This window comes from Urocitellus parryii, chromosome 9 (genome assembly GCF_045843805.1).
Source record: "Urocitellus parryii isolate mUroPar1 chromosome 9, mUroPar1.hap1, whole genome shotgun sequence".
Classification (NCBI taxonomy): domain Eukaryota; kingdom Metazoa; phylum Chordata; class Mammalia; order Rodentia; family Sciuridae; genus Urocitellus; species Urocitellus parryii.
Window position 1 is genome coordinate 87,821,267 of NC_135539.1, and position 22,654 is coordinate 87,843,920.

At 33.3% G+C, this 22,654-nt stretch overlaps 1 protein-coding gene across 6 annotated transcripts in view; it reads right to left on the reverse strand.

Annotated features, from left to right (window-relative positions):
• Positions 1 to 22,654, reverse strand: part of Rgs7 (regulator of G protein signaling 7) — a 461,036-nt gene that overhangs the window by 78,941 nt on the left and 359,441 nt on the right. For 4 of the 6 annotated variants that reach the window (XM_077802474.1, XM_077802476.1, XM_026390744.2 and 1 more), the window contains 2 exons: positions 15,271 to 15,377; positions 10,617 to 10,668 (listed from right to left, as the gene is read on the reverse strand). The exons of the other annotated variants lie outside the window; for them this stretch is intronic. In XM_077802474.1, the coding sequence (XP_077658600.1) occupies positions 10,617 to 10,668; positions 15,271 to 15,377 (159 nt within the window). The remainder of the gene's footprint in view (positions 1 to 10,616; positions 10,669 to 15,270; positions 15,378 to 22,654) is intronic. 6 annotated transcript variants of the gene reach the window in all.

Consider the following 22,654-nt stretch of genomic DNA (forward strand, 5'->3'; position numbering starts at 1 on the left):
TCATAGTGTCCTAAATTTTTCCTCTTTAGCTTCCAGATAATGAGAGAAAGCACCCTACTTTTCTCTCTTCATCTAACTTAATTAGCTCATTATTACAGTTTCCAATTCTGTCCATTTTCCTTAAAATGACATAATCCAATTCTTTTCTGGCTGAATAAAACCCCTGTGTGTGTATATATATATATATATATATATATATATATATATATATATATATTCCACATTTTCTTTATCCACTCATCAGTTGATGGACACCCAAGCTGTTTTCATGACTTGGCTGGTGTGAATTATGCTGCGATAAACATGGGTATGCAAGTAATCTCTAAAATATGCTGACTTAAATTCTTTTGGATAAATACCAAGGAGTGGTATAGCTATATCATATGTAATTCTATCTTTAGCTTTTTGAGGAACTTCCACACTGATTTTTATAGATGATATACTAATTTACATTCCCACCAACAGTACATAATAGTTCCACCCCATCTTCCATATCAGCATTTGTTGGTATTGGTATTCTTGATGCTTGCCATTCTAACTGGAGTGAGATAAACTCTCAGGGTGGTTTTGTTCTGTATTTCCCTGATAGCTAAAAATTTTCTCATTCTTAATTCATCTAACAGATAAAAGGTTCTTTTTTTTCAAAATGATAAGAACAATAATGTATTTAGTGATAGTTGCCTAAATGAAAAAAATGACAACAATCATAAGGGGCAGGAGGGAGAAAGTAGGAGTACTCTGTTATGAAGTACTTGTGTTACAGGTGAAGTATAGTGTATTATTTAGAAATAGGCTGGGATTAGTTTTATAAGTATACTGTAAAATCCAGAGAGACCTTAAAGAATTCAAAAGAAGCATAAATAATACATTAGGAGAAAAGGGAAATAGAATCATAGGAAGTGTCCATTTAAAAATCAGAATAGGCAGAAAAAAAGGGTAGGAGTAGAGAGAGTGAGTGAGTCAAAGTCAAAAGGAAACTAATGCAAAATAGTTACAATATTAATACAAATATACTCTTGGAGTAATCCATTAGAGATACTAATTCAAATTTATTAGTAATAACTTTTAATGTGAATGGTCTATACACAGAAGTTAAAACACAGAAAGTGTCAGAGGGGACATAAAACAAGACCAACAACATTTTATCTACAAGAAACACATTTTAAATATAAAGACACGGGTGAAAAGCAAAGGAAGGGAGAAAGGTTGTGTTCATAGCAATAAAAATAAACCTTGAGTAGATGAATTAATTTCAGACAAATCATACTTCAGAAAAATTAAAGTTTTCAGGGATAAACAGGAGAATTATGTAGGAAAAAGGTGTTAATTCTCCACAGAATCCTTTAGTGTGCATGCCTATGCTAGTCAGCTTTTATGGTTGTGCTCAAAACACCTGACAAGAACAATTTAGAGTAGGAAAACTTTATTTTGTGCTCACAGATTTACAAGTTTAGTCCATGGTCCAACCATCCCAGTGCTGTGGACCCCATGGGAGGCAGAATGTTATGGTGGAAGGGTGTAGCTGGGAAAGGAAAGAGAGAGAGAGAGAGAGAGAGAGAGAGAGAGAGAGAGAGAGAGAGAGAGAAGTGCTAGGGAAAACACATAAACCCCACAGATACACCTGCAGTGACCTACTCCTCCACCCATGCCCACCACTCAGTCAGTCCATTCAAATTATTATTCTATTAAAGGATTAATCCAGTGATTAGATTATGGCTCTCATAATCTAATTGTTTCACTATGGAACATTTCTGCATTATAACACACATAATTTTTCTGGGACACCTCAACATCCAAACCATAACTGCACCCAACAACATACTTAGTTTATAAAAGCTGACAATCTATAAGGAGAAAGAGATGAATAACTACTGTCACTGGAGATGTCAACATACATATATCTGTTGTTGACAGATCCAGCAGGCAGAAAAATCAGCCAGGACAGAGTTGAACTGAGTAGTACCATTAGTCATCTGGAACTAATCAACATTTGTAGAACATTTAATGAAACAATAGCAGAATGCAATTATCTTCCCAAGTTCCCAAGATATACACAAAGATAGGTCATATTCTGGATCATAAAACACATCTTAAAATGCAAAATAATGGAAATCATCAAAGTATGACTGTGGACTACAATAGAATTAAACTAGAAATAAATGACAGAAAGTTAACTGGAAATTTGCCAAATACTTATAAATTAAACAACACACTTCAAAGAAGCAGTCTCAAAAGAAATTGAAAAGTGTTTGGAGCTAAATAAAAATTAAAATAAAATTTACTCAAATTTGTGAACACAGTAAAAGCTGTGCTTAGCCTTGAATACATATGTCAGAAAACAGATCTAAAATTGGTAATCTAACCTTCTACTTCAGGACTCATGATCAAATGGACATTAAGAGAATAATAAAAGGAGTATGATAAACAACTCTAGCACACAATTTTGCTATCGTAGATGAAATAAACCAATTTATCCTAGGGGAAAGACACAATCTACTAAAACTCACCAAAAGAGAAATAGATAGTCTAAATAGGTATATATCTGTTAAAGAAATTGAATCAACAATCAACAACTTAACAAAGGTAGACAGCACTAAGCTCATCTGGCTTTCCTGGTGAATTCTACTAAATATTTAAGGATGAAATGATACTCTGTGCAATCTCCTAGAAAATATAATCAGAAGGAACATTTCCTAATGCAGTAATACCCTAATACAAAAATTATGAAAAGACTTTACAAGAAAAGAAAACTAAAGATCAATATCGTGAACACAGATGTAAAAATCACCCAAAATTAGCATATAACATACAAAATATACATAATATTATACTTACACAATTATACATAATAACCAAGTAAATATTTATTCCAGGTATGCCAGGCCAGTTGACAATTTGAAAGTCAATTAATGTAACCCATCACATCAACCAGCTAAAGATAACTTATATGATCATATCAATAAATGCAGAGAAGGCATTTGGCAAAATCTAGCATTCAGCCAGTCCGATAAAACCTCTCATCAGACTAGGAATACAGGGGAATTTCCTCAGTTTGATAAAGAAAAGTGTTATGATTCAGATATAAGGTGTCCCTCCAAAGTTCCTGTGTTAATGCAGGAATGTTCAGAGGTAACATGATTAGATTTTGAGAGCTATAACCTAATCAGTCTATCACAGTTTGAATGACTGGGTGGTAACTGTAGGCAGGAGAAGTGTGGCTGGAGGAGCTGATTCTCTGGGGGCATGTCATGGAAGGGTACATCTTCCCTGTGGCCTCTTCCTCCTATCTTCCTGACTCCACTTTGAGCTGAGCAGCTGCCCTCCCCTGGGCCCTTTCCCGAGGATGTGCCACTTCACCTTGAGCCTAGAGCAATGGAGTTGGCCATCTGTGGACTCAGCCCTCTGAAACTGTGAGCCCCAAGTAAACTTTTTCCACCTCTAATATTTTGGTCATAATGATGGAAAATGGACTAAAATGAACATCTTCAAAATGTCTACAGCTAGTATCAGAGGAATTATATGTTTTCTCACTAAGATAGGAAGAATGCAAGGATGCCACATCTCATTACTACTCTTCAACACTGTACTGAAATCCTAGGTAATAGAAGATAAGAAAAATAAATGAAAGGTCTTTAGAATGAGAAGGAAGAAAGAAAACTGTCTTTGTTAAGAAAAAAACCATTTATTTATATAGGATATCTCAAAGAAACAACAAAAAACTCTAGAACTAGGTGATTACATCAGGGTGGTAAAGCACGTAAGTCAATGTTTTTTTCTATATAGTGACATGAAAAATTGAAATGTAAAATTAAAAACACATAACTAATTTACATGAGCATAAAAATATTTAGACAAATTCTAAACCACGTATGATATAATAATAAAAATATAAAACTGATGCAAGAATTCAAAGATCTAAATAAATAGATTACTAAATATATAAATAGGAAAATGAAATATTGTTAAAATGACAGTTTTTTTGTAGCATAATCTGTAGATTATATGCACTACCAAGAAAAATACAAGCAAGATATTTTATAGGCATTAATGTTCTGATTCCACAGTTTAAATGGAAAATAAAAGGCCTAGAAGAAAAAGTACAAAGTTGGAGAGCTGACACTGAACAAATTCAAGACTTACTGTTAATCTAAAATAATCAATACAGTGTGCTATTGGCAAAAGAAGAGAAAAAATAGACAAACCATTGGAACAGAATAGAAATATTAGAAATAGATCCACACAAGGTAGCAAAAAACATACAATGATAAGAAAATGGCACTTTTAAAAACTGATGTTGAAAAAGTGCAGAGACACAGCAAAAAAGTGACAAAGGTTCAGATTGTACAACTTTTATAAATTACAATGAATTATATATAGATGCAAAAGTCAAAATGTAAAACTATAAAAGACCTGGAACTAGATATTCTCCAACTAGATAGAAGAAAATCTAGGCAACCTTGGGTTTGTTGATGACTTCTGGATACAACACTAAAAGCACCATCTAAAAAAAAATTGTAAACTGAACTTCATTAAAGTTTAATACTTCTACTTTATGAAACAGACCATCCATGAAAGACAAGCTATAGACTGGGAAAAATATTTGCAAAACATATCTGGTAAATGTCTGGTTTTCTTAAGTTATGAAAAACTTTTAGAATTCAACAAGAAAACAACTACCACCCAGTTAAAAGTGGGCAAACTATCTCAACAGAAATCTCATCAAAGAAGTTAACACTTGGTAAATATTCATATGAAAAGATGTTCAACATAATGTTACCAAGAAATTGCAAATTAAGTGAATGAGATAACACATCTATTAGAATGGCTAATACTACAAGTATTTAAAACACTAAATATGATGAACATGTGGAGCAATAGGAGCTCTCATTCGTTGCTGATGGGAATGCAAAATGGTACAACTACTTTGAAGACTTCTATAAAGCTAACCACACTTTTCCGTACAATCCACTCTCCTAGGTGTTTGCCCAAATGAGTTGAAAACTTAGGTCCTCAAAGAAACCTATTAATGAATGTTTATGAAAGCTTCCTTCATCATTGTCATATGCAGAGTCAATCTACATGTATTTCAAAGTATGACTGGATAAACTATGGTCCTTCATACCAGTGGAATATTATCCCATGGTAAGAAAGCAACAGGCTATCTGACCATGCAAAGACATGGAGGAATTAAAAGGCATATTTTTCAAAGAAAGAAGCCAGTCTGGAAAGGCTCTATACTGTATGATTCCAACTATATGACACACTGGGAAAAGTGAAATTATGGACCAAGTTAAAAAAAAATACAACAACAACAACAACAACAACAACAAAAAACAGTGGTTACCAGAAGTTGAGGTGGGTGTAGGGAAGCATAGGTAGAACAGAGGACTTTTAAGGCAATGAAATTATTCTGTGTGAGACTATACTGGTAGATAAATGTTACCATACACTTGTGAAAGCTCATAGGATGTACAACACAAAGACTGAATTCCAATGTGAAAAATGGGCTTCAGTTAATAATTCATGTATCAATATTGACTCATTAATTGTAATAAATGTACCACACTAATGTAAGATGTTATGTATAGGGAAAAGTATGGTTGGTATTGAGGTGGTATACATGAACTCTGTATATTCTGCTCAATTTTTATGTAAACCTTAAAATTCTTTAAAAATGAAGTCTATTAGGTTTAAAAATCTGCTCCCTGAAACATGATTTTAGAAACTATGAACAGCTGGCAAAATAGATATTAAAATCCAAAGATAAAAACTTGGAAAGTTCTATAGAGGACCATAAAAAGGCTTCCATGAAACTCCTAAAATAAGTAACTATGTAAATTAAGTGCCAATGGGAATCAAAATGAAAAATAATCAGTTTTTGTTCATGTCAGAAATAAATATAAAATCACTGCTCGGGTTTTGGTCAAGAAATACATAATGTCCACTTTTTTAAAAAAATAATTTTTTAAAAATTTTCTCCAACATGGTGAATTCTCAGTTTTCCAATATTACAGTTCATAGGAGTACTACTATATATAATTACTGTGGCTATCCAACTAGAATACGGTGCTTTTGATAGCCTCATAGCCATCTATGAAAAAATATATTAACTCTCAATATCCTTAAGTGGTGCTCAGTCCTATCTAGTTTTGTAGGTCCCTGAGCATCTCTCTCTGTAGGTCTGAAAACCTCCACAAAAATCCTGGAGAAAAGAAAGGCCTTTGGCTGAATATTTACTAAGATACAGATCATTACTCTTCAAGATAATGCAAAGTTCTGAACAATTTTCATGGTTGGAAGGTCTTTATACTGAGAAAAAAATGCTGCTTTCTGCAATTGTCATGCGTTGGTTTCAGTAAACACACCAGGAAATTCCACCACAGACCTTCCATACTAAATATGCCTCCCACACCCTCCTGGGTAAATATTTGTAGGTCCTTCCAATTGTCTTCATTCAACTGGTTTTCACACTTTGGTTACCTAAGAACCAAATGTGACATCAGTTGTACTTTCACTGGGAGCAGAACAGACACTTCAGGTACAAAGTTTTAGGGTGTAATCAAGATAAACAATATTTGAAAAAATATAGTTTAAAAAAACTTATGATGAATAAAATGTCAAAATTTTAAATACATAGAGGGTTGGGGTTTGGTTAGGATAAGTGAGGTGAATCAGACAAATAGAGGGGCTCTTTACAGGTAATTTAATCTCTTGGGGTTTAAATTCTATTCTGACATTAACTGTTCAAGCCAGTCTAAAGATGTTATTAGATGTGTGTTCAATTCCAAGACACTCAATGTGCAACATGCGTGTTCAGAGATACCAGTGACAAAAAAAAAAAAAAAAAAAAAAACCCCGTCTCTAGCTTCCACTTCAGTTAGCTACCATTGATACTATCTCTAACTCTCACCAAAATTCTCTTGAGCTCTCTTGTGCCTTGGCCTCTGGCCCTCAATAGAAGTTTGTGCCACACCGTTCTTTGAATTCTTAAAAAACGTTTTACTGGTGCACAATAATTATATGTAATAGTGGAATTCATTGTGACATATTTGTACATACATGTTTACATAATTGAGTCAATTTCATTCCTCAGTACCTCCTTTTGCTCCTTCTTCCTATGTTCCTTCATCCCCTCCCTTGCCCTACTGGTCTCCCTTCTATTTTCATGAGATCCCTTTTTCCTGTTTTTTTTTTTTTTCTCTCTACCTTCCCCATGTGAGAAAAAAAATATACATACAACCTCTTTGACTTTCTGAGTCTGGCTTATTTTGCTTAACATGATGTTCTCTAGTTCCAACCATTTCACTGTAAATGATATAATTTCTTTCTTCTTGATGGCTGAATAAACCCCCACTATGTACATATACCACATTTTATTTCTCTCTTAATCTGTCGAGGGACACCTAGGCTGCTCCCATACCTTGGTTATTGTGAATTGTGCTGCTATAAACATGGGTATACGTGTATCACTTAATATGCTGACTCTAATTCTTTTGGATAAATACTGAGGAGTGATATGGCTGGATCATATTTTAGTTCCATTCCTAGTCTTTTGAGGACATTTCATTTCATACTGATTACTACAGTGGTTGTACTAATTTACAATCGCACTAACGGTGTGCCAGGGTTCCTTTTTCCTGTATCCTCACCAGCATTTATCATTTTTCTTCTTGAGGACTGCCATTCTAACTGGAGTGAGGTGAAATGTCAGTGTAGTTTTGATTTATATTTCCCTGACTGCTAAAGACATTGAGTATTTTTTTTGTATATTTTTTGTGTGCTATATGCAAATATACCTGGGGAATCCCATTTTGGAATAAATTTTTTTGGACTTGTGTGAAAAATATCAGATATCTTACCGAATCTGATTTTCAACAGTATTCTTGGTCCTCTTCCTCCCCCAGTGCTAAGGATCAAATCTACCTTACCTAGCACATGGTAAGTACTTTACCACTGAACTACACCCCAGCACCAACTTGATTTTCAAAAAGTGGGGTTCGTTGAAATGTAGACCCTGTATATTGATTCATCTTATCTTAGTCATAATAAATACATTCTGTTTCTCTATAAGACCAAGGTAACCATGGAAAAGTATTTTTCCTTATAAACTGATGTATAGAGGTTTTATGTTCTGCAGAACCTACACAGTAAATTCAAATCAGTGATAGAAAAATAAGTTGGAATGCGAATAGAGTGAGATAATTTTTTTTAACCCTGTTTTATGCAATAAAAGCCTTTTTGCCCAAAAGTTGTCTTAGAAATTGCAGTCGAAGTAGTCACCATGCATTGTACTTGCACCAGCCTAAGTACATCATGGTTTCAATATCATCTTAAAAGAAGGGTGCAGCTTTTATAACAGTGTATTTTAAACAAATGGCAGTAGGACTTTACATGTTGGATAACTCAAATTGCTGCTATAATTCATTTGCATCTAAAAAAGAAAAATCACAGAAGATGAAACAGCATTGCTTGAAGGAGAGTTACAGTATCTGAATCATCCTCAATTCTATCTCTTCATCGCCCCCCCACCCTGCCACATGAACTCATATTGAATATTTTATTCTTTGCTTATATATAATTAATACCAGCTACATACAAACAAGACTACATTCGGGGGGTAAACAAATACAATAATTAAAGACTATGTCTGCAGTTAGTTAACAAGCAGGCATTTTAGATTTTAGGAAAAAGTTTAGAAGATGACCACCTCTGAAGTGGGCATCAATAAATTAGTGAGAAGCTGAATGACATTAATCATGTTGGATGACCCACTTTGAGGGATTTTCTATAAATGATGGGCTGTGTAGGCCATGACATTTCCTCAGGCTTACCATGGAAACATCAATCTACGTAAAGTCATAAAACATGAGCTTTAATTGTGATCTCGGTAACACATTTATGAAAACCACAGAATATGGATAGAGAAGCACTGAGAATAAGCAGAGGCAGTGTTTTAATTTTGATTTATTGAGTATGTGAGAAGAACAATGCCAAGTTTCCTTAGGCATACTAGCTTGAATTATTCCATCAGCATTAGAAAGTCAACATCGTGCACTGGGGAATAGCATTGTAGTGCATGCAGCAGGTTCTGGGCTCAATTCCTACTGCATGAAGAAACTGGCATTTCCACTACTGGAAAGGAATCATCTAGTCTCTTTAATATTAAATTTTAGATTTTTTCTGTGAGATATGTTAGTTTGACTCCTTTAACTAGCAACTGACCACTCTTGGATGAACCATTAAATTACAGTTTGGGCAATGTCAAAAGTGAAGGACAGCTCCATTGGTGCTCCATGGCTTTTCCTAGGCTTTTTCTTCCAAAGACATTGCTCCAGCAGCAGTATCAAAGAAAGCCAAGTTGCTGTGAAAGCTCTCACTGCCTTTGCATATCATGTTACACTCTTTCCCTCAAAGGCTTTTCTTGCCTCTATGCCTGACAAAGCCCCGTCTCCTTTAAAATTCAGATGAAATGTTTCCAGTTCTTGCATGAAATCATCCCGAAACCATCCCACTTCCCACAAGTAAAGTCAACTTCTCCTTCTTTTAAATTTCCACATTAGTTGCTCATAACACTGCTGTATTCCCTTGGCACTCAATGGTGACTTCTTTTCAGCTTTCTAATCTAGCCTATGAGCTACCACCCAATGCTACAGAAGTCAGTCACCTTTGTTATTCTAGTAACCTACTGCAGCAATAGGCACATGAATAATTCTCCACAAGTATTTGTAGAAATAACACTAAAAAATCCAATCTTGTTTTTGAAAATTGTCGCTTTTAGGAAGAGAGTGAATACTTAGTAGTATTCATTTTTAGTACTTACTTTTTTCTTGTGTTTAATTGAAATCATGGTTGTTATATCAAATTTATGCTAAATTCACTGAATGTGATTTATTAGGATTAAAATTGTGATTGATTTTATTTTGCTTGCAATTGGCCTCTTCATATTTAATAAACCCTTTTGTTTATAGAATTATAAGATGGCTTTCCAGGTGCAATGGCATATGCTTATAATCCCAGCAGGTTGGGAGGCTGAGGCAGGAGAACTGTGAGTTCAAAGCCAGCCTCAAAAAAAAGAGAGACACTAAGCAACTCAGTGAGGCTCTGTCTCTAAATAAAATATAAAAATAGGGCTGGGGATATGGCTCAGTAGTTGAGTGCCTCTGAGTTCAATCCCTGGTAACAACAACAACAACAAAATGCCTCCTGTATTAGTGAGAAAAGTGGAGTCTAGAGAAGTCAAAGGACTTGCCAAAAACCACACAGCAAAGTGGGAGATCCGAAATAGAGCTCTTGCTCTTTAAGATCTTTTGTTGTTCTTTCTAGTAATCCAGGGTACCATGAAAAAATAATAATAACCTTTTTAAACTTATTTATAACTGTTTAATAGATTTAGAATCTTCTCTACAGTTGCAAAGAGCAGTATAACATGGAAAAAGTTACCACTAGGTTTGATGACTTTCCAAACAAGGCCATTTGTAAATTTAATGTTAGAAATATTAATCCCAAACTGAGAATTATGGTTTCCCTTTCTTGTTGACAAATGCAATAAAATGCAAGTACACATTAATCCAGACATACTGACAATCAATAATAAAATGATGAGATATTGCACTAACCATAGTCTGTATTTTCTGGCTCCCAACAATTTGATGGCCAAAAATAGGGTGTCTGTGGAACAAAGAGAAGTGAAAGTCAGGTTAGACAAATAAAAATTTGGTGTATTTCTGATTTATTAGCTGTATTCATCGTCAACAATTATCTAGAACAGTTAGTTAATATGTTTTATAACTCAGAACAATTTCCAAGAGAGACATTGTAAGATTTTGCATCTGCATTTATTTTCTGACCAATGGCTCAACCTTTTAAATATATGCTGTACCAGCAGGCATTTAAATGCTATACACTGCTGCAATTCTAGCCAATGGACATAAAAGTTCTGATTGCAACATTTAAACAAAAAAGTTTTCATCCACAGGGAGGACTGAAAGTAGGGTATTATACTCAGCAAGACTTGTGATGAAAATTGTCTAAAAATAACCAATTGTTTTCTATCTATCATGTATCTCAACATTGCCTTTGATGGATCCAAAAAGCTCAATTGACAAAAATCTTCCCCTGAGGTCTGGCAATCATTTTCCTGGCTCTATTAATTATATAATGCAGATCTCAAAGCTATCCAACTAGATTGAAACAGTGTTTTACTTTCACTCTTCAAATATTCCTTTCATAAGGACATTTATTGCTCTAAAGTTTTAAACTAAACAAGCCAGAGATCATTATCAAAATAATAATGTCTTATTTGAACAATAGGCAGAATTCTGATTCTGTAAAATTCTAGGAACTGATTGACTAAATTATAAAGACAATGTTTGAGCAAGAAAAACTATTATTATCACTAACATTATCACTTTATATTTTTTAAAAGAACTCTTTATCTTGGCTCACTGCTCCTACAGATCATAAGAAGGCATGATGGCCACTTGTCTGCTTCTCTCATCCTATTTCCTGGAATGATGATGCCTCAGGACTGAATAGAACAGTGATTACAGACATCAGCTTTGTGGAGTTCACTGCACTTATTAATTAAGTATGTTGACAAGCCATGCACAATGAGCACATTTTGGGAAATCTCTGATTATCTGACCATTCTATCTGTAAAAGAATGATTCTCTAGAAAGAATAGTTGAGGAGAACTGTTTGATTTTCTGGGAGAGGAAGTCTTTCCAAACTGAATGAGAACACCAGGGGATTTTGACTTAACCTCTACTCTTTTTTGGGAATTACTACAGTATAATAAAAAAAAGCTAATAGTAGTTTTGTGCAGGTATGAATGAAATCACATCTGGGATTTAGAAGAAAAAAAGTGAACCACAAAATAAAGGGGCTATTAAGACTTATATGAAACATGCTCATCTCCCCCAATTCCACTTGCCTCTGTAGGAGGCAGAGTTCTGAAAGATTTGATTTCTTAAAAAAATTGGATCAGGATTCTAGGAGAGCATCATAGAAAAATAAAGTAACTAAAAGCATGCTTTCATTTAGGATGCTGGCTTTTGAGATATTTCATATAAAGTTCATTAATCTTTTTGTATTTCTTTTGTGTGTGTGTGTGTTGTGTGTGTGTGTATGCACATGTCCATGCATACAAATCTATCTAAATGTAAAATATCTATCCTAGTCAGACTGATCAGACATATACATTTTTTCCCCTCAAAATGAAAGGAATGTTTTCATCTATTCTTAACTCTATTGTCATTTACTTTATTGAAAATTTCATTGCTGTGAAAATAAAAGATAAAGAATTTTGTCTTGTGATATTACATGGAAATGTCACAAAGCCAATATTTATAACACTGGAGGATTTTTCCTAGGGAAAAAATGTTATGATTTCTACTGATGGATAGTATTTGAAAAAAATGACCTTTTAGGTCATTGAAATTTAAAAACCTATTTTCATAGTACTACTACACTTTAGGAAATTTTAATGCAAGAGTGTGTTTTTCACTGTTGGTTTCCTTATCTATCAAAAACTCATCTAATATTGTTCAGTCATTGCTTAACTGTGGCACATCCATTAAAGGTGATGAGAGTTATAACAGAGACCTGCCTGGAGAATCATGTCAGATCTCAATTCCCATTAGCAAATAGAGGATGATTAGATAATTGTAAGTTTACATCTGATTAAAACATGCACTGAAAATTTGAGACAAATATACTGTGGCATGCCAATGAAATTAAAAGTTTTGTTTCTCTTGAACTTATGCCCTAGAAGCTCTTTGGATTTTAAGTGATGGTTGCACTATCCATCATTCACTGGATGAATAGCAAACATGGCATCCTAACGTTTTCCATTTTAATTCATGAATTTTAAAATCCTTTTGAGGACTTGAATTTCAATTCAATGTAATGAAGACCTTTCTGTTGCTTGGAACCAACATAAAAAGGAAAGTGAATACTTTGACCAATAATGTGTTTTCTATTATTAGATCTCTCCAAATATAGATTGATTAATGCCTTGATAGATATTACAGGAACAATTCAATTAACCTTGAGTTTCTGGTTTTGATTTTTTAAAATTTTGGTTTTAGGATTCTATGCTTCATTAATCATTTATAAATAGTATCTTTAAATAGTAATAGTATCTATTATATTTAGATACTACTACAGATGTGTATGTACATTATATATATGTGTATATATATATATATATATACACACACACCCATATTTCATATATTCATCAGTCCGTTGAATGTTATAACCCTGTACTATACCTTGTAGTCATTAAATTAATATGCTGTTTGCACCTATTCTGTTGCTATATTTGAAAAATTCTTTAAAATATCTTTCTTTTTTTCCTGAATGTACGTGGTGCCTTCCAAGCTTTGCTCATTTTTGACTCATGAGCATGACTAAGACCTTTATACCTTGTCTGCCTACTAATTTCAGTCTGGAATAACAACAGTAGAGATAAAAATCTCACGTTATTGCTAATTCAACCCATCATCACTAATGTTGGGTTCTGTCTGACCTAGTTTGTTTCATAGAAAATTCTTGAATTAGATAATTCTCAAAGGATAGAATATATTCTGTTTTCCCTATAGATAGTTTTTTGACATATAGATAATTTTACCATTAATACTGATTTTGAAGATAAATAAAAAGTTTTAACTTTTGCAAACATAAACCAAACTTTCCTTTAGAATTTGTGAGAATTTTGTAAAGTTTACTTCCAATTTGTATATGAAAATTCTATATAACAATAAGATCATTTGGGAAATGTTTAATTCTGCAATAGTAAGAGACTTTTAAAAATCAAGAAGTAATAGTCACATAAAAGCAATGTATGTGCTAATCAATAATATTTCCTATGTATTAAAATGTAAACCCATAAGACCACAAGTTACCTTAACAATAGGTTGTTTTAAGCTACCATTAAAGTTCAGCCATATAAAGACTATTATTTTACAAGCTTTTTAAATTACAAAAAATTGCTGCTATAAAGTGCTTGACTATTAAGATTAGTATGAGAGTTTCAGGAGATTGCCTTGTTACCGGCAACTAATGCAAAAACACTCTATGCTTATTTGCATTGAGATAAAATAGTCTTAAAGAAATAGCAGTGAGAGAGTTTTAGGAAGCCAATGATCTTTGAAAATAATTTTTTAAATTTTTTTTTAGTTGTAGATGGACATGATACCTTTATTTTATTTATTTATTTTATGTGGTGCTGAGGATCAAACCCAATATCTCACACGGTAGGCAAACACTATACCACTGAGCTACAACTCCAGCCCAGATACTTGAAAATAATTTTTAAGCATATTTGTTCTTTTTTCTCTGTTTTTCCAAACAAGGTTTAGCCAATCAAATTGCTATTCTTCAATTTTTCAGACAAAAGCATCTAATAATATTCAAAACAAGTGGGGAAAATGTTGCAATCTCTAAAAGTTGAACAATCAGGAGATTGTTCAGAAAAATAACCTCAGCCAATAAGCTAGAGAGTGAACTCTGGCATTATATGCACTTTAATTTTATAGGCTGGAATCTACCCATCAGTTATGAATTAACCATTATTTCTAATGAAATACAGAGTACACTTTTGTTACATCATTGTGAACCAAGTGTTGGCTGCATGCACAATCATGGAAATGAGTCTACAACCATTTCTCAAAAGAATAACTGCGTCTATGTCATTTGGAAATGAGCCAGAGTGACTCACCAGTTTGCATACTATCTAAGGTATTCTCCTGTCTTGGGTGGAGTTTATGCAAGTTAGTCTTCACAGACTTGTAAAAAATCTCAGACATGAACAAGTCCAGTGCTTGTACAAATAGTAAAACTCTATCTGGGAGCTTAAAGCATTCCCTTAAGAGCTTACTTGGACTGAAAGGTAGTTCTGGATCACAGGCAGTGGCCAGGGTATGATAAATTTAGTTTCATTTCTCAACTTACTTCCTACTAGTTAGATGCATTGCAGGAACAAAAGACTCCCATCTTCCAGGATTCCATTAAGTAATTTTGTGAATTTTCCTTAAGTTTACATTAAAATATGACTTCAATCATTACACAATTTCGCTTTCACAAATTATCTGGACTAAGCATTTTCCCATCTTCTCTGTTTTTTATGTCTTAACTTTAGTTTCTGAAAAGCCTAAGTCAAGGAAAAATAAGGCCTAGTTCTCAAAAGTTCTGTTTAAGAAAAATAGAATAACCAACAAAATGCCAGGTTCTAGTTTAATGTAAAAGAACATTTTCATTTCAACTTACTTGAAACCGGTAAAAGGTGCCATCATCCTTGAGTGTGAGTACGTGATCTGAGATTGGAAAGAAGTATCCATGGGCAGCCATTAATGTTCCCAAATGGAGCGCCTCCACTGTTTTAGGAAAGCAACACAAAACAAGAACACATAAAACTTTGAAAAACGTGGTTTTTTTTTTTATCATTCATTCAGAAGTGTGTAACATTTTGTTTGCTTCTCCTTGAGCACATTTGTGCATTCAAATTCTTGGCATCTGGAAGCTGACTTTGTTTGAACTTATTTTTCAGTTCTTTCACACAGAGTACTAACTTGGTTTTGATTTCTACTAGTGAGTGATTATACAGTGACCAGCCTCATCCCATGACTACCCATTCAGGGAAAAATAAAGTTATGGAACAACGACACAAGAGATTTCTTCTGAGTCTTTGGAATCTAGCTTCTTCATAGAAGGGATGTGTGTTAATATTCTTCCACAAATAATTCTATTAGGCATTTATATAGTAATTTATACTTTTAAATGTTTCCACTTGCATCACTCCCCTGCCTATTTCTTAGATATCTAACGCTATCAGCAGTTTCTCTAATGACAGGGATCACTATTACTTGATGCTAAAAGGTAATGTTAAGGCATCTAAAACCATTTATGCTGCACTATTAAGGCAATAGAGTTCTTGGATTGTCCAGTATAGCTTCTACTATTCTATCTTAGATATGGACTAGGAAGACAGTTATTTGACAATTTCAGAACATAATGCTATAATACAGATGGACTCTATATAGATGAACCATTTTTTCCAACAAAAGAGTTAATAACATTTGGTCAATAGAGTTATTGTTGCATTTAAGCAGGGACAACATGGTATTTGTTAGCTTGAAATCTAGAAAATATGGAATTGTGAAAAAATAGTTTTCTAGAACAAATAGTTTTCTAGAAAATACCAAAATTAGACTTATTTATTTACATATGTTTATATACAATTTATTTATAGATTTGTTTTTGTTTTTTATACAAGTAGCTAAAATGATTTTCTTTAAAATGGTAACTGAACCCACAGACATTCCCTTTCTCCTTCCCTGTTACATTTATATTGGTTAATAATTAATTAACTTAAATTTTTATCTGTCATTAGGTATTGTGATGCTCCTTGTAATGGGTGTATAACACATTGCAAACATTTTAATTGACAGCTTCTTCTACCTCCATCCTTTTAATTCCTTGTTTCTGATGATAATAAAGAATAACTATGTAATCTTTCTCTTTGCTATATCCTTGGAAGATTGTTATTAAATGACTCCCTCTTCTTCTCTATACCCCCAATTAAATACCTTATTGCATAGAATGTTCTTTTCTACAAACAGATACATATCAATATCTATAATTGCTATATCCTTTCAATCTAAAGTCAAAGTCTTTTCAAAGCATGTGCTGCTTTCTCCAGCATACCTACATACTTATTAAAACTCTGGAGCTAGTGTGATGTTGTAGGAAGAACAAAACATTTGGAGATCCCAATGTCTCTTGTTATTTAAATTTCCTGTGCCTTACCCACCTATTAATCAAGGTAATAAGCACATCTTGCCATATTGGCATGAGAAATACATAAGAACATATGTAATAAAGTTGAATAATGCCTTGTATGCCATAGTAATTAAATGTATGGTAGCTATTGTGTTTCATTATTTATACACTCACTAATTTTTATGATTTTTTAAATTCCAAAGTAATTTAAGGTTATATACTTTCAGAAATTGCCCTTTTCTAAGATGACTAAGAGAAGTTGACAGTTCCAAATACTATTTATTTCCACATTCACCTCATTTTAAAATATCCATACAATTAGAATGGTAAGAGTCTCTATGAGGGCAGCTGGGCCATAACAACAGACAGGTCCTTACAGCTTTGGTCAAGTTATGAATTCCTAGACCACCCTGTCAAGGAAAACTGGGCAAGGCAACATATAACATCTGTTGTAGGATTTCAAATTGAGGTGGCTCACTTGTCTTCTTAAAGTCATATTTGTGAATTTAGTCCCAGAGTCTGTGGCCTTGGAAAAATAGTCTTAGCATACTTTCCAAAAAGAAATTAAGTTATGACACTTAAGGAAGGTTGCAGAGTACAGATAAAATAAAGGGAAACTCAATTCCCTAGAAAGAGTCAAGAGTTTCTGAAGTCTAAATATAGGGAAGAATGGGACTTAAAATAAAGATACCCACAGAAACAACAGAACCAGTTAGGTGTTAAAGTGTTAATGAGAATCAGAAAAATATAATGAAAGTAAATACAGGGAGGTTGCAGAAAAGAAAATGACAAGCTAATGAGCATCAGAACGTTCTTAGTACCCTGCATCTCCTTAGATACTAACTCTGCTACAGTTCAGACATTCGTAGGGGCAAGGTTTATGTTTGCAGTTCTTCTTCGTGTAGCAGCGCCATTAAGGCCTATTAGTAGGCCTTAATAAATCCTTGGTGATTGAAAAGATAAAGAGTGAGTTAGCTAGTAATTTATACCTCCTTTTTGAGGTAAATATTCAATTTTATTTGATTATATATCATCATTTTATTTTCCTTCTAATAAATACACATGATCTATAATTTTATGATTAAGGTGATTGGTTTTGATAATTTGGCATCATGCCTTGTATTCAGTAGAGTTATATTGGTGAGGATCTATATCTAAGATTAAACTTTAGTTTCTACATGAGTCATACATACCTTGTATGTGGAGGGAAAGTCAAACCACTTGACATAGTATTTAAGAAGACTCATCTTTAACAAGGATTATAAAATTATTCCAGGGTCTTAGGGAAAATAGAAACCTAGAGAGATTGAGATTACAGGGAGCATGGGGCTCCATAGTACAAACTTCAGATGACCTGGCCTCCAGGGCAGAATAAATGACTTGGTGGAAAATCAGGAAGTTGGGGAAAATTTTCTGTTGTTTAAGACTATACACTTAGCAGTTTGTCAACAGAAAAAAAATAGCTATTGAATCAATATTACTGAATGAAAGAATAAGTATATTTATGTATAAATGGCCCACCAAGAATACAAAAAACAGTGCTATATGGAAAAATGCCAATCTAATTATTTTGTGTTGTGATTATGAACAGCTTGCAGAACTCTTCTGAGATAATATAGATGTTCATATTGTCTTTTCAGAATACTTTCATAGGCTTTTGAAGTGGGGCCATTGTAGCACTGTAGCTATTTTGTGATAGGAAAAGATAATGATGATGTTAATGGCATAAATGACACTAAGATCTGAGAGTGGCTTCGAGTCATATTCTCATGATTGACTTGTTTATTGTCAGTGATAAACATGAGACACAATATCCTGTGATCTAACTACTCCTAAATTTCAGCATCATCTTAATTTAATAAGAACCTGAGAGATGCCTGACAGTCTTGGAACAAAGTATTGAAAGATTTTAATGAGTAATCCATTGAGATGGCCCTCCCAACAAAGGTATACCAGATGGCTCAGCAACATTATTCTTCCCAGCAAAATAATCACTAATTAATCTTCTTCAACATGTGTTATTTGCTTTGCCCACACAGCTAAAGTTCAACAACAAACCTACCAAGAAACTCCAGTTTATTTTTTGTTTGGATATCCAACACATAAGCATAATGGGAAATAAAAATTCATCTTAAAAGAATGGTTACTATGTAAATAGCCTTGTGCAACTTTGGGAAGCTCTATGCATTCATAGCATTATTTCACCTCAAACCCTGAAGCAACAGAATTATCAACAAACTTTAAAAGTAAAGAGAATTCTATATAGCATAACTTTCTTTGACCACAACTACTTCAAAATGTTAATGAAGAGCATATTATAAAATAGGTTTGAGTACTTCAGTGTAAAGTGCTCTATATTTATTAATAATTTAAAAAATAAGTACTGTTTTTCTTGTCTAGAGACTCAACTTTTAGTAGCTTCAGCCCCTCCCAAACATGACTCATAATTCTGAAGTGATAAAAAAATACTTCCAAGTCAAGAAAATAATAATCAAAAATAGTTCTCACTAAATCCTAAATTGTTGTTCCTGACATATACTATTTGCTTTTATTTTAAGTGAATGGACCTAAAAATATGATTGTTTTATTTCCAACCCACAACATAAATGTAATTAGTGTATAGGGAGAATTATTTTATAAGAAAATCTAAAGAGAAAAAAATGACAGTGGTTGATATGATATTAAGGAAATAAAAATACTAAAAAGTAGACAAACGTGAATTGCTTAATAGTAAAATAACAGGCATTCATCAGGATGATTCTGAGTCATAAAGGAAAGATTCTGTTGGACTGATTTTTTTAAGAAAGTCATCTCAGAAATCCTTCAAAATATTATCATTTTTTTTTCTTTTTTTAGAATTGGCATTTGAAAAGGTATGATTAGTCATGTGGAAAACTCAGATATGAAGAACATTTTATTCTGTAACAAAACCAAATGAAAATGGACTGCTACCATATTTAAGAATTTATGAAATAAATCTATTTTCTCAATAGTAGGAATATTGAAATAAGTATCTAGGCTAAGAGCAGATAATTTCCATGTAGAAAAATCAAGTGCCATTCAGTTGTTAGCAATCAAGAATCAGGATAACAAAGTGATTAGTGAATAATAATAAAGTGATAAAAAACAGATGACATAAAACAGATTCTGTTTGGGAGAAATACAACAGAATCATAATTTAAGTCAACACCAAGAAATGTACTAGGTAACTAATACAAGTAAATACTTTTTTCAGATAAAAGAGCAGAAATCAGACACTGTGCCAGTACACGGCCTAAGTTCAAATCCTAGCTCTCTCATTTGTTAGCTGTATATACTTCCAATTTCTGGGCCTTGACACGTAAGATGACATTAATAAAATACTGATGTCAAAGGTTTGTTGAGATAATATGTATAATGCACATAAAGCAATGACTGCCATGTCAAAGTGCTCCAAAGATGTGAGCTATTATCAGTTGATCTAATCTAGTTCAGAAGGAAAGAGGGAAACTAGTAGCTGGTGTTGGTCTAGGCTTCCCAGTTATACTAAACACTTTCAACTCAACTCTATTTAAAATTGCTCAGTTGATCAAAACTAAAAAGTCTTTTGTGTGCTGATGATGAGCCTGCTAAATTTTTTTGTAGGAGGAAAGAACACTAACAAAATCCCAAAGAAAGGTATCATAGTAATAGCAAAATATTTCCAAAGGCAACATATTCTACACACTGGGGTTTTACTAAACCAAAATATGAATGGCAAATGCTAATGAGGAAACACCACTGGCTAGGACAGAGGCAGGAAGGATGCTATAAGGACATCCGGAACCTGACTATGTTGAGGAATGACAGGCCCAGAGAGCACAGGATAGCAGACATAGTGGAGATAAATTCTTAGGAAAGAATGAGATTTTCCCAGGACCAAAGAAAATTGACATGTTAAAAAAAAAGGCACTGAGAGTGACAGATGATCATAAGTCAAAACTCCTGGTCACACACAGAGTAGATGAGCCTAGTTGTCTAATATCAACAACCATGACTCCTTAGGAAATTTCTCAGATAAAAGGCTGGCGTTAAAGCTCAGTAGTACAGTGCTCGCCTAGCATGCATGAGGCACTGGGTTATATTCTCAGCACCACATAAAAGTAAAATAAAGATATTGTGTCCACCTAAAACTGAAAAAATAAATATTTTTTAAAAAGAACAATGCTGAAATTAGAGAAAGAAACTATCCATGTAATATTAATGTAGAGAAGTATTTTAGATTTATTTTAAATAATCTATATAAGCATTATCATTTCCCAGATGTAGATATTCCTCAGTATGATTCGTAGTTCCATCATTGCATAAAATGAACTGCATTATAATAAGATTTTGTTATATTTATATGGGTGTAAGTGCATAGGAAAGTATTCAGGTGAGAGGAAAATTATGCTGAGTTTGCCCAAGTACAGTGTAATGAAACTATGACAATCACAAAAGACAAGACAATAGTAAATTATAGTGGAAAACAACATCTCATCTAAAATTTAGCATGCACTCTGTACTATTTCCATCAGTCAATCTGGCTTAATGAGTTGGAAGAAGGTGGGGTGTCCTGTTAACTTTTTAATAGAGGAGTTTCTCCACCATGGATTGCTTCAAATCAGAGAGAGCACAGGCTGCAGAATAAGTACTTGTACGTATCACAGGAAAACATGCTTCACTGCAACTTCTGGGACTTGACTTCTAATCCTAGTGTTTTCTATACCACATATTATGAGTAAGTCACCTCATCTCTTTAGACCTTACAGTTGGCATCTGCAAATACAGCACAAAATCTTTCCAGCTCTCATTTCATGACATGGTAGGCACTCAAAACACAAGCTGGGAAGTTGTGGCAGAGAAATTGACCTTTACTTGTTCTCCTTGCAGCAAAGGAAAATGTATTTATTTTTCCTCCCTCAGACACTTTTGTCATTGGCCAGGTCCCAGTACTTCAAAAATAAATAAAAAATGTATAGCATGAAATGTAAGAGCAGATTTTAAATTTAGTTTCTTAAAAATCAATCCTCATGTTGATCAAGTGCTATAGTATGGAGTTTTGTGTACACACAGCAATTTTAGTAATTATTCCAAATAGACAACAACTGAATTTATGTGTTCTATTTATATGTTTTAAAAAATTGCTTGTACAAATGTACACATGATTTCAATTAACACTGAGGAATGCACTAGGTAATTAATATAAGTGGATACTTTTCCAAACAAAGGAATAGAGAACAGAGTATTGCACAATAACAAGTTCCATTCAACAAAATGCCCTGAATATATTTGGTTAAAATATCAGATGTCATTTCTAAAAAGTAACCAATGTAGTCTTCTGATAATATCTGCTAATAGTCTTTTTTTAAAAAAATCATTATTCCTTAAGTATTCCTTAATGATATTTAAACTATGATGAAGTATAAGGGCAATTCTGAAGCTATAGCTTCATTGAATCAGTTATTATAGCAGTTGGGAATAAAACCAAATGAAATGTACTTTTCTCTGTATTTTACAAAAATAAATGCTTCAACTAGCTAAAGATTGTGGGACATCATGATTGATGTCTGCAACTATTTAAATAAATTTTCTGACATTGTGTCCTTTTAAAAATGTCAGTTTTGGGGGTCTGGGGATGTGGCTCAAGTGGTAGTGTGCTCGCCCAGCATGCGTGAGGCACTGGATTCGATTCTCAGCACCACATAAATGTAAAATAAAGATATTGTGTCCACCTTAAAAAAACTAAAACAATATAACCAGTGTGACGCGACTCGACCAACAATAAAAAAAAAAATAAATATTTTAAAAAATTTTCAGTTTGCATAAGCACATAAACATCGATGTTTTTTAATATCTGTGTCTATATGTTGGT